At 38.6% G+C, this 16,120-nt stretch overlaps 1 protein-coding gene across 8 annotated transcripts in view; it reads left to right on the top strand.

Annotated features, from left to right (window-relative positions):
• The window catches only part of LOC133518719 (protein lin-10-like), a 247,449-nt gene that overhangs the window by 221,399 nt on the left and 9,930 nt on the right, over nucleotides 1-16,120 (top strand). For 5 of the 8 annotated variants that reach the window (XM_061852393.1, XM_061852388.1, XM_061852392.1 and 2 more), the window contains 11 exons: nucleotides 1,087-1,230; nucleotides 1,430-1,619; nucleotides 3,006-3,121; nucleotides 3,819-3,918; nucleotides 4,955-5,132; nucleotides 6,709-6,776; nucleotides 7,510-7,589; nucleotides 11,479-11,586; nucleotides 12,530-12,566; nucleotides 12,878-13,011; nucleotides 15,894-16,046. In XM_061852393.1, the coding sequence (XP_061708377.1) occupies nucleotides 1,087-1,230; nucleotides 1,430-1,619; nucleotides 3,006-3,121; nucleotides 3,819-3,918; nucleotides 4,955-5,132; nucleotides 6,709-6,776; nucleotides 7,510-7,589; nucleotides 11,479-11,586; nucleotides 12,530-12,566; nucleotides 12,878-13,011; nucleotides 15,894-16,046 (1,308 nt within the window). The remainder of the gene's footprint in view (nucleotides 1-1,086; nucleotides 1,231-1,429; nucleotides 1,620-3,005; nucleotides 3,122-3,818; nucleotides 3,919-4,954; nucleotides 5,133-6,708; nucleotides 6,777-7,509; nucleotides 7,590-11,478; nucleotides 11,587-12,529; nucleotides 12,567-12,877; nucleotides 13,012-15,893; nucleotides 16,047-16,120) is intronic. The other 3 variants (XM_061852391.1, XM_061852395.1, XM_061852394.1) reach the window with 3 other exon arrangements.

Genomic DNA, 16,120 nt, shown 5'->3' with positions numbered 1-16,120 from the left:
CAGGATACCTGAAGAGTTCTTCTAATTGTCCAATTGGACATACGCAGCTCAACAGCAACGATGATATTGTTGACTTTCAGGTCAGTACTATGTTCTGTCTTAGTCGTTCAAGCTCTTAGTGAGGGAGATCAAAGATATTCGACTACTTTTACTAGTTCTCCGAGATGATAAAGGTGTTCCTCCGTGGCTGCCTATACGCAACATAATAGCAATGATGAAATTGCTTATTTTCAGGTTAGTCTCATGTTCCGTATCTTCCTTTTTAGCTCGTGACGAAGAATTGACTAAAGTATATGAGTCAACTGAGAAGTACCCGAAAATTTTTGTAATTATGAAAGTAAGTATTTTTAATGATATGGCCAAATCCTGCTTAGGCAAAGTATTTGTATCCAGCCAGGACTTTTTTACTTATCGTAGCAGGGACCTGCATAGCTAAACTTATTATATTATGTATTCAGCTCTAGGTATGGTTTGAAAACCTATTAGAACCTATTTAAGATCACAGGTTACGAATTTGTTAGACCGACGACGGGCATTGTAGTGCGGTCGAGAAAATAGATTCTTGAGCAATTCGCGGTTCAAGTAAATTTGGTTGTATGTACATACTTATGTTAAGAGCTGTCCAATGTAAAGTGAACCGTAAACTGCTAAAGAATCAATTTCCTCGACTGTACCAAGAAGAAGTTTCCGAAGTTGCCAAATTTCTATAGGAAATATTCCCAAATATTTAAGTTTAGCTAACAATGAATGGCTAGACCTTAACAGATAGGTAGGTACAGGCTTTATTAGGTATTCCTTCTGCCTGCCTAATTAATGCCTATGTGATATATTATTAATTATACTTTTTTTTAATTCCCACAAGAATCTTTCTGAATGGATACTTGCTTTAAATTATCGTGTAAGTGTCCAGAAACTTTCGAGAACGTTCCTGCATTTTTGAGAACCTGCATGTTTTGGTACTTGCACATTGCTAAGTTGTCGTCAGTTGTAACTAAATCTGTGTACCGGTGGCTTATGAATCCAGGGAAAGCCCAGTCTATTAGTTCGCAGTATCTAATTCTGTATTGAAATCATTTTCATCCACAGGAGTTAGATTACGAGCTCCGCCGTCAAACGCAAGACTGTCCGTCGGAGAACGGAGTTGAGGGAAGCGACGCGGAGTGGCCGCACACGGATACCTTAGATTCACCACACACTGCGCACAATCACACCAATTTCTTAGGATTACAGGTAAATACACAACACAGTCATAAAAAATTGGTAGCAGTTAGCGCGCCGACACGGTTAACTTCTCAGGACTACAGGTCCAGACGACATATCATTATCACTTGGAAACAACAGCACTTACTCTAGAGATACATATTTTCATTCATTCGAACGTAATCTTGTTTATTTTTTAAATCCTTTACATCTTCATTTCTTTTTACAGCAACAACGCGAGAGTTACGGCGAGCCCAACGTCGCGGCCCTCCGGGTCGGGTCAGCGTGGAGCGGCTCCGCGTCCCCCGCCGCCCCGCCGCCCCGCACCCGCGCTCCCCTCGCCTTGTCTCCTGAGACAAGCGACGAGGGTAGTGATCTCTCGCTCATCATCATGGAGAATGAGCTGAGCGAGATGAAAGGTAAGATGCCTGTGTCCTACTACCTACTGGTTGACGTGGTGACTCTAAAAGACCTGTGCGCTCGCGAACCTGGGTCCCACTTGCTCTCTCTGTCCGGAGATCAGTGATGAGGGTGGTCCCTCCCTCCAGCGAGATAAAAAGTAAGATGTATGGCCTAATGGCAATGCGGCGGCACAACAAGTCGACTCGGCGTGGAATGGCTCCAATAACCAATGACCATGCAATATATCTAGAGAAGATTCAAAAGGCTTTTCTTAGATTTATGATATAAGAAAGTGTTCGGGTTTTACCCATTTTTATATCCAACTAAGTTTTTGCTCGGAGCACTAGGTTACAACTCTCTAGAAGTAAGGCGTAACTGCAACTTGCTGGTTACAGTTTGTCGCATGCTGCGTGGTGAATCAGACTGCCCAGACCTCGTGAGTCGCGTGCTCAGACTGCACGTGCCGGATATTCCCAGGATTAATTTAAGACCGCGGGTGCGCCCACTGTTGGCGGTGCCAGCGGCGCGCACTGTGTCACGCAGAAATTCATCGCTCCCTCGATGGACACTATTCAATGCGCTTCTGACGTCAGCACCTGATTGTGATTTGTTTGCATGGAGATGGACGACCGCGTACCGTGAGTGCCTGAAGTAATGTGAGATGATGGATGATAGGCCTTCCACAGTCGGTGTATAATACTACTACTGTTATGCGATGCTGATGTGTTGTTATTTTCTGACCTTCCTATGTATCTTGTACCTACTTTTCTATTATGTTTTTCTTGGAATGAAATATTTTGTTAGTTTAAGTTTTCGGGCCTATTGGTATTTTTATGCTGTAATGCCGTGTAACTATAATTGCATTAAATAAATTATTATAACATCGTGCTGATCTAATAATGGAGAGACTAGAGTCTAGTCTAGATGATCAAACAACGCAAATTCATCTTTTTTAGACTAACCTTGATGATTTGTATAATCTATTGAAGAAAAATACTTCCACTTAAATAAAAGCTTATATAAGGTAAAAGTACTAGTGCTCGACGCTGCACTAGTACTCGACATGGGCACTTTATGTCAAAGTGACAAGGATTAAGTTCGAATACAGAAAAATCTTCGTTGTTCAAATTTAACCTATATTTCCATGGAATAAAGAGCCCATGTCGGTGACTAGTGCAGCGTCGAGCACTAGTACTTCTACCTTAAATGATGAAAAAAAAATTGAACCAGAAGTTTATAATTATCTATTATGACCTCGCTCGCGAACCTCAGTGAATGGGCCATAAAGTGTCTGAATAGAACCTCAATCCCTAGATTAATATTTAATTTAAATCTAATAACTGTGACAAACCAATGCCATGCGATAAATTATTGCGCTTACTAACATGTTAAACCGTTTCCAGTTCAAATGGACGCAAGTCGCGTGGTGGTGACGCACCTGCCCATCGTGGAGGACGGGCTGTCCTCCGGCCACGCCTCCGACAATGACAATAATAATCAACTGCCGACCTTACAACAGGTATGTATTAGCCCCTTTCAGCACCCAGCGCAGTACAGCACTAATAGACAAGTTGCGTGATAATGGTATGTATTAGCCCCTCCAGCAGGCGCATTACAGTACAAATAGACAAGTTGAGTAACGCATTACCCATCGTAGAAGACAGACTATCCTGCGGCCACGGCGATAAAAATAATCATTTGCTGACCTTACAACAGGTATGTATTAGTCCCTCCAGCACCCATCGCATTACAGTACAAATAGACAGGTTGCGTAATAATCCCAACGTAGAAGACGGGCTATCCTCCGGCGACGCGACTATGACAATAATAATTAACTGCCGACCTTACACTTACAACAGGTATTATAATTGTCATTTACGTTCTGTACTAATAGTAAGAGTAGCTTACTACTCTCTCTGGCACCTTAAACCAAGTAGTAGAGGTACTTTTGAGATATAACGCTTGTCCGCCCATGAGGCATGAAACATTATACGACTAACAGAATATTGCAAAGCTTATCTTAATTTCAATTTTCAAATCATTGTTTAACACGCGCTCTAAGTAGGTCTCCTGTCCTAAGAGTATTTGACATTTATGCTGTCTTTTAGTGAAACCTTTAGGTACAATTATCGAAGAAGTTAGGAGTTCGTGTACCCCAGTTTGAGAAACTATTTATTTGAGAATATCATTTTAATTGATTTTCATTTATTTCGCAGTCGCATTCTTCAGTAATAATCGAAGAGATAGTGGAGAATGGAACAAGTGCGGAGGCTCACGTGCTCTCTGACGCCGACCTACACTCGTTGGATCCTTTAGGTGGGTATACTGACAATATCACAGGCCCGTTTAACTAAAGCTTGAAACTGATCTCTAAGGTTGATAATAATATAATATAATAAGGTTAATAATAAGTTGGACCTCTTTGGGTTATATTGAAAGCCTGTATAAATTACCGAAATTACAATTTAAGAAGAGAAGAGTTTACAATTTATAAAAGGGCGCTAATAGTTTCTGTGTTTCAGGCTTTTCTCTAAGAAATAATACAATAGGCGCAAGTGGAAGTTTCTTTAAAAAAAAAATATGTTGATAAGTATTATGCGGTCATGACTCATGACGTGACCACTTTTATAAAAAAAACAACGGGTTGCACTCTGAGAGTGCCGGCAGAAGTGAAAACTTGAATATTAACGGTGTGCATTTTATTGACATTGATATTTTGGAATGTAACCATTTAGGGAATAATTGTGCACGAATTGCTTTAATTATCAGTATAAAAGTACTATCATTTATGTGGTAAAATACAATATTCATTTATTGCGCTATCGTATATACACATGATAATTTATATTACATTAAAAATGTAACACTTCAGAACTAATACAATTATTTAACATTAAAAAGTTTATAAAAATAGCCACTAGCTGGCATCCCCGGTGTAGTCGTGGCAGAGGCAGACCGAGAAAGAGATGGCGGGACGACTTGGATGCGTTTCAGCGGGACTGGCGGGACCTTGCTCAGCACAGGGAGGATTGGAAAGCTAGAGGGGAGGCCTTTGCCCAGCAGTGGGACACACAAATAGGCTATTAAAAAAAAAAAAAAAAAAAAAAGTTTATCTCTTAGAAAAATCAACCTCCATATCCATAATTTCAACGACTACGTCACGTGTCCGTCTTACGAATTTTCAATCTGTCGAATCTGTCGGTCACGTGACCCGTCGCGAGTTTAACATTTTTTACCCATCACAAAAAGTGCACAGCGCCGCTAAGTATATATAAGTTTTCACTTCAAAAATGTCGTTAAGTTTTTCAAAAAGACTGAAATAACCGATATGAATGCGCGTGTCTTCCTGCAGCGGCGTGCAGCGAGGTGTCCCCGCCGCCGCCCGCGCCCGCGCCGCACCGCCCCGCCGACGAGCCCGAGCGCGCGCCGCACGCGCCGCACGCGCCGCACCCGCCGCACCCGCCGCACCCGCCGCACCCGCCGCACGCACCGCACGCGCCGCATGTACCACACGATGACTATACCAATAGGTAAGTACTACTAGGTATTGTAAATTTGCATTACTGAACGTCTTTTTATGAAACTTAGTGCGGGATTTAACGTTTTAATCGCGACGAAATGCGGCAAATTTTCAAGGAAATCGACAGTGGAAACCTACTTCGAGCAGTGAGCAGTAAGGCTTAGAACGCACTGCGATTAATTTCTTGCGGTTTTAGTCTAACTTCTTGCGGTTTCGGTCTCGCAAATGCGTACGCTTATAAAACATGCCGCACGTTACAATTTCTGCGGTTCTGAAACCGCAATAAATTAATCGCAGTGCTTTTTAAACTTAACGCCAGGTCGCAATCAAAATGTATATGCGTCGTTACTAGTCGTGCCCACAGCGCCATGATCGACTATAAATGTTATGGCGTACGCTGTCAAAGTAACCTTCACACTTTCGATTAGCTCGCTTGCGCCCGTGACCTTTACGTGTATGTAACGTTTTTAGGGTTTCGTAATCAACTAGGAACCCTTATAGTTTCGCCATGTCCGTCTGTCTATCTGTCTGTCCGAGGCTATGCTCCGTGGTCGTTAGTGCTAGAAAGCTGAAATTTGGCATGGATATATAAATCAATAAAGCCGACAAAGTCGTACAATAAAATCTAAAATTATTATTTTTTAGGGTACATCCCCTACACGTAAAGTGGGGGTGAACATTTTTTTTTTTGCTTCAACCCTACCGTGTGGGATAACGTTGGAGAGGTCTTTCAAAACTAATAGGGGTCTTCAACAAACATTTCTTGATAAAGTGAATATATTCGGAGATAATTGCTCCGAAAGAAAAAAAATTGTCCCCCCCTCCCTCTAACTTTTGAACCATAGGTCCAAAATGTATGAAAAAATCTTGGAAGTAGAGCTTAAGAAAGATATTAAATGAAAACTATAGCGGATATGATCAGTTTAGCTGTTTTTGAGTTATCGCAAAAAGTTTCCCCTTCATAGTAAATAGACGTACACCCACAGTTCATCCCTTGGTTAACAATCTACCATACTTTAAGCTCCAGTTTAGCTTATTGTGACGGAAGAGTAACTATACGGAACCCTACTCTGAGCATGGCCCGACATGCTCTTGGGCGGTTTTTATTTATGAAGTAAAGCGTTCAAAGGGTTAAATATAACTGCGCAAAAGTCATCAGGCAGGGAACTCTCAAACTTTTCACACAAGTGAAACTACGATAACATTAACAGGCTGTTTGGTGCAAATTTCCCTAATATTGTCACGTCCTGTAGGAATGGCCAGGAACATCAATAAAACTATGTTTTGCCTTAATCATGTATTAATAAATAACAATTCACCTTCGAACTAATCAATTAAGGTTAACTGGTGTCAAACTTGTTTAGATTGCGTACCTACTTTAATGCTGTTTCTTGATCCTACTGTATCGTCCAAAATTAAATATACAAATTTTAAATATATATTCAAGTCCCACCATTGAATAGAATTGGTGTTTATTAAATCTAAAAATATTTTGGTTACATTGACCTATGCTAATAATGTTTTCTATATTTAATTTGAAACAAACAAACGCATTAACATAATATTAAGAATAATTTGATTGGCAGCAGGAAAAGGCCATCGTCAGCGCAGAGTACAGACTCCGTGGAAATCAAACCTGCGAGTGGGGATGAAGGTAATTCTACATTTAAATTTTGTAGCAAAATCTTTATTAGGACCTCTCGAGCTGAATGTGCCGTCTATACCGTAATATTTTGACCACAAAATGGATCTTATTCGTGTAGACACCTGCTTTTGCAATTATGCCACTTCAATATAACCAAACTAGACCAGTCAAATCATTTGTCATGGCTCTTTGCCATTCGTAAAATGTTAACACTCTTATCAAAAAAATTCTCTTCAACAGTTAGCTTTCTTATCAAAAGAATTGACCATTCCAATGAGTCTTTTTGTATGTTTTTCTATTTTATTAGTATTCAGGACAAAGCCGTAGATATACAACTTACATAAGTATTTAATTTAACCAATAACAGTTATCCTGTTGGTTGCAAGATAAGATACAGATATAAGTATTATTAATAAAAGAAAGTAATATTCAAAGTGAAAGTGTGCGAGCCACACATAAAATACTAGGTAACAGATCGATACATAATTAACATGAAAAGTGAAGTTAGAGGTAGGTACACGTTTTTGCTAAAAGGTTATAGGAGTGCCTTAACATTCATACTTGTTTTAATTTATTTTATATTGTTTATCTACGGCGTTATCCTTTTATAAAGTAGGTAACTCAGCAGTTGTTTCAGGGAATGCAACGTTACAGCTACTTTACTGGGAACGATTACTAATCTATATAAATATCGAAAATATGACGTTGATTTCAAACTATAATTAGTAATGTGTTGTTTCAGATGAAGCGGACACGGATCTGGAGACTGACAGGCTATTAGGGCAGCAGAGGACGGACGACCAGGGATTCTTCGACGACAAGGTAAGACGAAACTATATCACAGTGGCATATAGAATAGCTGTGTAGTGTCCCTGTTATACACGGGGACCTAGACTGACAGGCTATTAGGGCAGCAGAGGACGGACGACCAGGGATTCTTCGACGACAAGGTGAGACGAAACTATATCACAGGGGACTAGGAACATTATTTTTAAAAAGAAACAAAACTGCATTTAAAGATTTTTTTAAATTCGCTTGTCTCGCTTGAGTCATTCTCTGAGAATATGTTTGACGACCGGTCTGGCCTAGTGGGTAGTGACCCTGCCTATGAAGCCGATGGTCCTGGGTTTGAATCCCAGTAAGGGCATTTATTCGTGTGACTAACACGGATCATGGGTGTTTTCTCTGTATTTACGTATTTCTATATTATATTTATCGTTGTCTGAGTACCCACAACACAAGCCTTCTTGAGCTTGTTGTGGGGCTTAGTCAATTTGTGTAAGAATGTTCAATATATTTATATATCTAAGTATTTATATTTATTTATGTCTGCGGTTGCGCCTATTTGCCACGACTCTTTTCATACATGTTGCATAGGTCGCGGCAATTAGACCGCAGACATATTTTTTGAGAATGACCCGCTCGGGAACCGAACCGACAAAAAAAAGAAACACTCGCTATTTTATTCGACCAGTCGATACAGTTAATGTTAAATGTTTTCCAAGAAACATGATGTCTTACATTCGTCTGTCGTCCAAATCATCCATAAAACTGAATATTTAGTATTTTTTTTTAATTTTGACAACGTCAAACGACCACATATATTATACCATACCAATATTATACCATATAAACTACTAGATAATTCCGATCTGACTTCATGGTCTACGAACTAAAACTACTTTCGTGATTTGGACCGGAAACAGAAAGAAGTACGTCAACGTTTAATCTCCTTATGCATGAGAAACTTCCATTAGGCCAACTACTCTACCGTAGCCGTATTTGAATGTATTTGCATTCATTACAAACCGTCTTGTATGGCGTAGTTCTAAAAGGTCTGATATTGCTAGCAAACTGTGTCACTTAAGATTTATTCGTGGAACGGAATGCACTGCAGCCGGTCAAAACTAAAAGGTCGTAAAACTTTACGAAATACGTACAAAGATACGACTTTTGTTTTAGTCGATCTTTGCAGAACTGTTCAGTGATAGGCTTGGTTCGTTGCATTTAAGGATTAGGTACGTTTGGTTAATTATATTTGTCGTTGAAACAATGCCTTATTTAATCACGTTACTGCCTAATTGGTCATACAATTCATACATTCCTGCCCAGAAAAGTTTTAAATCGGTAATATAAACAAAGCATTTTTCGTCACTTTAACATATACCTACAAATATGATACTAGTAATTACTACCAAAAAGTCACATTTCATATTAAAATGTGTACTCTTAAGACTCATTTCCTTATCACAATCAGCATGATCATACCATAATAGACCTTAATTCCTTGCTACCTAAGGTTTACTCTGCTGCTACTGTCGCCATCAGATATATCGAAGCGGCCGAGGTGCTCTAAAATATCTGAACACGCACTCTAGCCCCATGACAATAAAGTAGTGTTCAGATATTTGTGAGCGCCTTGGCCGCTCCGATATATCTAATGGCGACAGTATAATACAATAGTCTTAATTATGAGACTACTGCGCGCAGTGAGGTCATGCGCATGATTTAGATCGAGTGACCTTGCTACATTATTACAGTCTGAGATGCGTGGGAGTGGCCGTTTGTGCCTACTCGGCGTTTGACTCGGAGAGAACATTTAGCAACGAATTGTTTGTGCCACATCTTTAATCTGATATGTTTATTAAACTTAAACTCTATTATAAACTTATTTATCACATATCTAGGTCAGGTAAATTAATTTAATCGCTGCCAAACAAGCCTGACCAATTAATATAATATACCTAACCAATCCCCAAAACCAGACCAATTAGTCCGAGTCTTTAATGGGGCCTATTTAGGACTCGGATTTTTTAAGACAAAGACATGATTAAATGTTTACTTTGTATCAACTTACTATTACCCACAAATAATTAATAATGTATCTTAGATATACGTTTTTGACATAACAATGTGGGTATTATTTTAATTCAATTTAACACTGAATTTGTTGTAATATATAAATGACAAACATAACAAAAAATATCATAAACAATTATGATGAAGATAAATGGTTACATACCTAATAAAAAACTTTTAAAAGCGGTAAGTCACCAAAAGCATTGAAAAAATATTAATTGTGCCTAGTGTTAAGTTAATCTTTTTCTTACGTTTGCGACACTTAAATATGTAACCAGTCTGTTGTTTTATCTTTGCCCACCCATATGTTTACACATCATAACAGTGCGGCCAGTGCCAGCGCACCATGTGAGCCGTGCGCATGTGTGCGTGCTTGGATACCGTATCTCACTGACCATTGATAACGAATCGATGTAACGCATAATCAATAAAACACCTTTAACTTTTTCATTTTCACCATGACCGACGACGAAAAAGAACCTTGCCTAGAAAGTGGCCAGTGCGCGTTGGACCGTAAAGAGGTTTATAACGATAACGAAACTAATAACAATGTAGTTAAAAGTGTCGCGGAAAAAGAACCTTGTTTAGTGTCAAAGGTTATGGATCAATGTGAGACTGAGTGCAAGGAAAACTCCGAGGTTGTTTATAGAGAAAGTGAGAGTAATAATAATGAATTAGCCAAAGACATTAGTGAACCTTTAGAAAATAAACAAAGTACTAGCCAGTTAGAAAATATTGAAAGTTGTGATAAGGAATTAGAGGAAAAATGTAATGTGAATGGAGAAACAAGTGGCTCATTTTCTGATGAAAGCGTTTCGAAGAATGATACAGAGTCCAATGAGGAAATAATACAGGATGCGACAAATTGCGAACCAAAGAAGGTTAGTGATACATTGGGTTTTTTATCAGTGTTACTTTCTACTATATTTTTTTCTTATGAATAACGTAGGTATTTTGTCTAGTGCGTTATTTGGACTTTAATTGCCTGGGTTTAGACGATCTTACGCTTTTAATAATAGAGTGTTATTATGGGACTGATTACATTTGGTATGTACCTATATTTAAATTGGTTCGAATATAAATAAACTCCTGATAAATTTTATAAATAATCGGAGCATAAGGCTAAAAATTTATAATACGTAAATAAATGCATGATGTGCTGAGTAGTGATGGCATTTAACTACTATTAATGTAACAACCATTCGTAGCTGATAAGATAATATTATGCATCATTGCCTAAACACATTAAGAAACTTTACTTAAGTTGTGTTATATACCTCACATGATGCAAGGCGGTAGAACTAAAAGCATTGACCACGGCGTAACAAAATGTTAACTTTCGAGGGTCCAAATTTTCATGCTTATAGTTCGTGTCATCCACAATGACGCGCAGATTTATCAAATCTAACCTTTAATGACATGATATTACGAGTTAAGGTACGCGTCTTCGTGAATGACACGATCTATACCAAGTACCAATTGTAACATACACTGTCAAATAACGAATGTGTCCCATAGCTACCAGTTGGTGCGTCAATCATACAATTATCAATGCGCTATTTGGTAGGTTACTACTACGACAGTACATCCAAGGTGCGATGTACTTAATCTGGAAAGCGATATATTTAAACATCTGGAGCCCAATTTGAACTTACATGTTGATGTAATTTTGTTATCATTTATCCGTGCGTCTCGCTCGCGCCAAAACTTGTAAGACCAAGGTTCGAGCGAAAAGCACGCATACGGACGGACGGATCCCTGATGGTTTTGGATTCTAGGCTTATTAGACACTTGTACTTATTAGAGACACTTTACTGCAAACTCAACTATAATAATGTAATATTGCTTTCAGGGATGGCGCAAACCGAAATCGCGTACAGTTATGCCAGCGGGCAGCGTCTCCGGCGGCGCGCGGTCTCCTCCACACGACGATCAGGACGAGACTCATCATAATGGGAAAGTAAGTTCTATGTCTATGGCATAAAAATGTCGAATATCGTAGTAGATCAGGGATGGCACAAGCCGAATCACTGTATATAGTGATGCCAGCGGGCAGTGTCCGGGGGCATGCGGTCGCCAATACACGATGATCAAGATAAGACTCATCATAATCGGAAAGTAAGTGTTACGCCTATGGCATAAGGTTAATTGTCGAATATCGTAGTAGATCAGGGATGGCACAAGCCGAATCACTGTATATAGTGATGCCAGCGGGCAGTGTCCGGGGGCATGCCGTCGCCAATACACGATGATCAAGATAAGACTCATCATAATCGGAAAGTAAGTGTTACGCCTATGGCATAAGGTTAATTGTCGAATATCGTAGTAGATCAGGGATGGCACAAGCCGAATCACTGTATATAGTGATGCCAGCGGGCAGCCTAAGTTGTGTAGATATATTGAGGCCGAACAAACACGTGCCTGGCAATGACGAATAACTAGACCGACCACAATGGAAAAGTAAGTGCCTATGGCATAATGGTTGACTGTCGAACACCGCAATATATTAGGGGTGGCAATGGCACGAGCCAAACTCGCGTATTCCATACCATCCGTTGGACATGACATGTGTACATATATCCATGGCAGTCGACATCTTGTATGTGTAATTTTATTTGCCGTGAATGTTTGTGTCTAGTGATTTCTTGCGTTAATTACGCTTTTTGTTTTTGTTCTACTAACGCTTAGTTTTAAATCTTAAATGTTACTAACCATTATGGACAATTGTTGTCTATCGAATAAATAAATTGAATTGAATTTTAAGCGCAGCCCTTTAATGAACGTGACCCTTGGGTTGCGAATTGCGATGGCGGAGCCAGTTTTTCCATCGTGTAGAATAGATATTAAGACGATCATATCAAAATTATCATAACATTAATACCCAATTATTTAATTTATTTCAGGATAAAGATGGAAAAAAGAAAAGCAAAAACAAAGAAGGTAAGTTGTTGATACCTATACGTTCAATAATTTCATATATAAAACATTTAATTTCCAATTCATAAAATATAAACCTATCTGACTTTAATGCATTACTAACTAAAACTTAATTTTCTGCTGCTTTTGGACTTCTGCTGGTGAGTTTACTAATTATTTTGTTATGTAAAAACTAACAATAGGTACCTACTAAACTAACCCTAATTTTTAGTCGTATAACTTGTTTTATATCTTCATAAAATATAAGCCATATGATTGTTTAATCGAAAAACTAGCATAAATAATTTACCAAGCGTTATTCTTATTAATTTCAGACATGCGTTCAGTTCTCATCGAAGGCGTATTATTCCGCGCGCGCTACCTCGGCTCAACCCAACTGGCCTGCGAAGGGCAGCCCACGAAAGCCACCAGGATGCTCCAGGCCGAGGAGGCGGTCTCCAGAATCAAGGTAACATTGGCTGTTTGACCATTCCATGACCTAACCTCAATTTAAAAATTTTGGAGGGAAATGCACGCCATATTGATAACCATAGACTAAAAAAGGATGGAATTTGACAGATGCGTTTAGTTTTTCCAGTAACCAAAAAAACTTTTTAAATGTAATCATTTACTGGAAAAATTAAGCTGTAATTTACTATAATAATAAAATAAAACGTGTACTAATTTCCGTTTCGAATTTATTAGACAGGTTGCACAACATACTAATATCTTTACTATGTTCTTTTAAACTAATTTGCATTCTCATAATAAACTTCTAATAATCGTGGCCTGAACCACATTTGCCAGTGTGAATCGGTATAAATGTAAAATATTATTTTAGTAGACTTGCATTGGAAAGAGCATGGAATTACTTCTTCTATCTTTCACTGTGCCTATATCATTTTGCACCGAACAAAAAACAACTCACTGGCTACTAAAACTTGCTTCCCCTTGTCTATGATTAGGACTACTAAAATACTCAGACACAACACTATTTAAAACCAAAAAAAATCTACACTCTTTCCTTTCAAATTTCGAACACTACCCTACCTATGCTATGGGCACTTACCTTCGCACGGCTACCTGTCTATAATCATGGCCATTTTGTATATACTTACGTAATTTCATGCTCATTAGGTTAAGTGTTTTGAGAATGCTAGTGGGTTGTCCTTACCTTAGTAAGTACCTAATATAGAGGTGCGTGGATAAAGACCGTAACCGTTTGAAGACTGCCGACTTTTCGCTCTTATTGACATGGCACTAGAGTATTTTTTTCAGTGTGCTCCTCACCCCTCGACCCGACCCAGGAAGACTATAGTCATGGCCGGCTAACCTCCTCTGGATTTTTGTCGCTTGTCGCTCTGCTTTTTCCCTTTTTTGCACAAGTTTGGTGAAGGTAAGATGCTATGCTACCTTTTCGCATGCTCACGATCTATCCATATTGGCAAAAAATACGCTAAACTTAATTAAACTACTTTCTATTTCTGCACATTGATACTCTGGAATTTTGGAAGTCTTTTGTCCTGTTCTAAAGAGCGTGTGAGAAGAAACAAAGCATCAATTGAAGATATTAGGAAACAATCGTAATCATAGCTCAAACACCTTTTTTTAATAAATTATTACAATAAAGTGGTGTGTAATATTATTGGTTATAAATTGCAACCGTTTTGCACTTTTGCATCTTTGGCGTAAGCCTATGATTGTACAATTTGACGTGGATTGTCAAGCAAAGAATAGCTCATAATAACCAAAAAATTTGGATATTGGGTAATTGGGTGTTCTTACATTAAATAAGCAAATTTAAGGATCCAGACCTGTAGGGCTACGCCAGACATATACACTTAAATTTGCTTAATTAATTTAAGAACACACGAAAGAATTGGTAACTGACGTTACAGTCTCGTGGATTATCCTATTAGGGTCTCCTAATCTGTCTAAGTTATACCTATATGACAATAACAACAGTGATAAATTGCTTCTCTTTTAATCACAACGTAATATCATTGGGTGATGGATGACTCTGTTTCTCGTTAAAAATAAGAATTTGGGAATATTGGGGGTGTCAATTGTTTTGCAATAAGTACATCCGGGAAGTTTATATTAGAACACAGCTTGAATATAATCGCGTCATGTTGAATATAATCCAATCAAGTACAGTATTATTTGATCAACACTCCTCTTAACTTAACGGTCGATATTAACACACGTAGTGATTTAATTGTGTACGTTTGTGTAATTTTACTTGACTCATTACGATTAGCGTTTGAATGAATCATTCCCGCGTAGCTTATTAGGTTATACCAGAGTAAAGAGTTTTATAATTAAATAAGCTGTTACAGTCAATGTTACAAAATTCTACATTCTGTGCATTCGTCTATTATTATGACACTTATTTTTGTGGCATTATTATTTTCATTGACTTTAACATTATTAAAACTCGTTTGCTCGGCGCAATATGTTCACGTGTCCGCTTCTCGCACGTTTCATTCTACGCACGATGTTACCCGATTCACACCGGCTCAGGTGGCCAATCACGTCGAACGGAATGCACTCGCGAACAAGCTTCAACGCCTCCGCACAAAATCGAACCCTTTATCTGACTAATTAAGGTTGATTTCCGTTAGGACGCTTTCATACTAACAGGGACGCTCGCTTCTCACATCATTGCTGAGTGTTTTCGAGTTGTTTTGCTTGCTTTTGCGCAGTTGTGGGATATGTGTGGTTTTACTGATGAGTGGAAAAAGTTGAGGGCTGCCAACTTAAACATGCTTTAGGGATGATTAAACAAAACCTATAACGTTGTTGGCTTTCCATTTAAGGTAACATTTTTAAAGTAACTATTCGCATATCAATTCCGCATAGGTTAAAGATTGATTAGATAGAAAAATAATCTTTGAAAAAATGAATAAATGTTACAAAATCATTGTAGTAGATTTATCAGATTCACTACTTTTCGTTAAGATCAACATAATTAAAACTTTATTTTATTACGCTCAAGTACGGTTTAGATAGAATTATTTAATTCGGACGCGATGCATATTTATGAGCACAAAAAAAGATTATAAAATTAAAAAAGAGAACAAAATTTAATTACCTCTGGGTTTCACCAAAAAGCTTCATCTTACACCATGTGAACACATTTCATCACGAAAGGCTAAGGTCAATCTCTGGTCAGTTTATTCTAGTATCTAGGTAAGCCCCGCGTTCATGTAAATGTACAATTTGAAAATCCTTTTAAGAAAAATACATCACTCTGGAGTTTATCAGTTAAATTAAAAAAAAAAAAATACAAACCAAAAAGCTTAGCATTGTATGTGAGAGCGAGCGTCTGAGGAGGCTAGCCGTCCACAGTGGGGCTGCGAGGGCCCGTACTCCGGCGTGTACGCGGCTCCGGCCGCCGTGTTCCGGCTCAGCTTCCTGGGCTCGGTCGAGGTGGACGAGGACAAGCGGCGCAGAAAACGCCTCAAGAAGAACATGGTGGAGGAGGCGGTCAATAAGATTAAGGTGCGGGTGGTAGCACTGTAAGGTTGTCTATGGTCGAGGTTTTTTTTATTGGTTAGAGTAGAGCTGAGGCGTTT

This window comes from Cydia pomonella, chromosome 6 (genome assembly GCF_033807575.1).
Source record: "Cydia pomonella isolate Wapato2018A chromosome 6, ilCydPomo1, whole genome shotgun sequence".
Classification (NCBI taxonomy): Eukaryota; Metazoa; Arthropoda; class Insecta; order Lepidoptera; family Tortricidae; genus Cydia; species Cydia pomonella.
The sequence above is the reverse complement of the archived record's forward strand: the minus strand, read 5'-3'. Positions and strand labels throughout refer to the sequence as shown.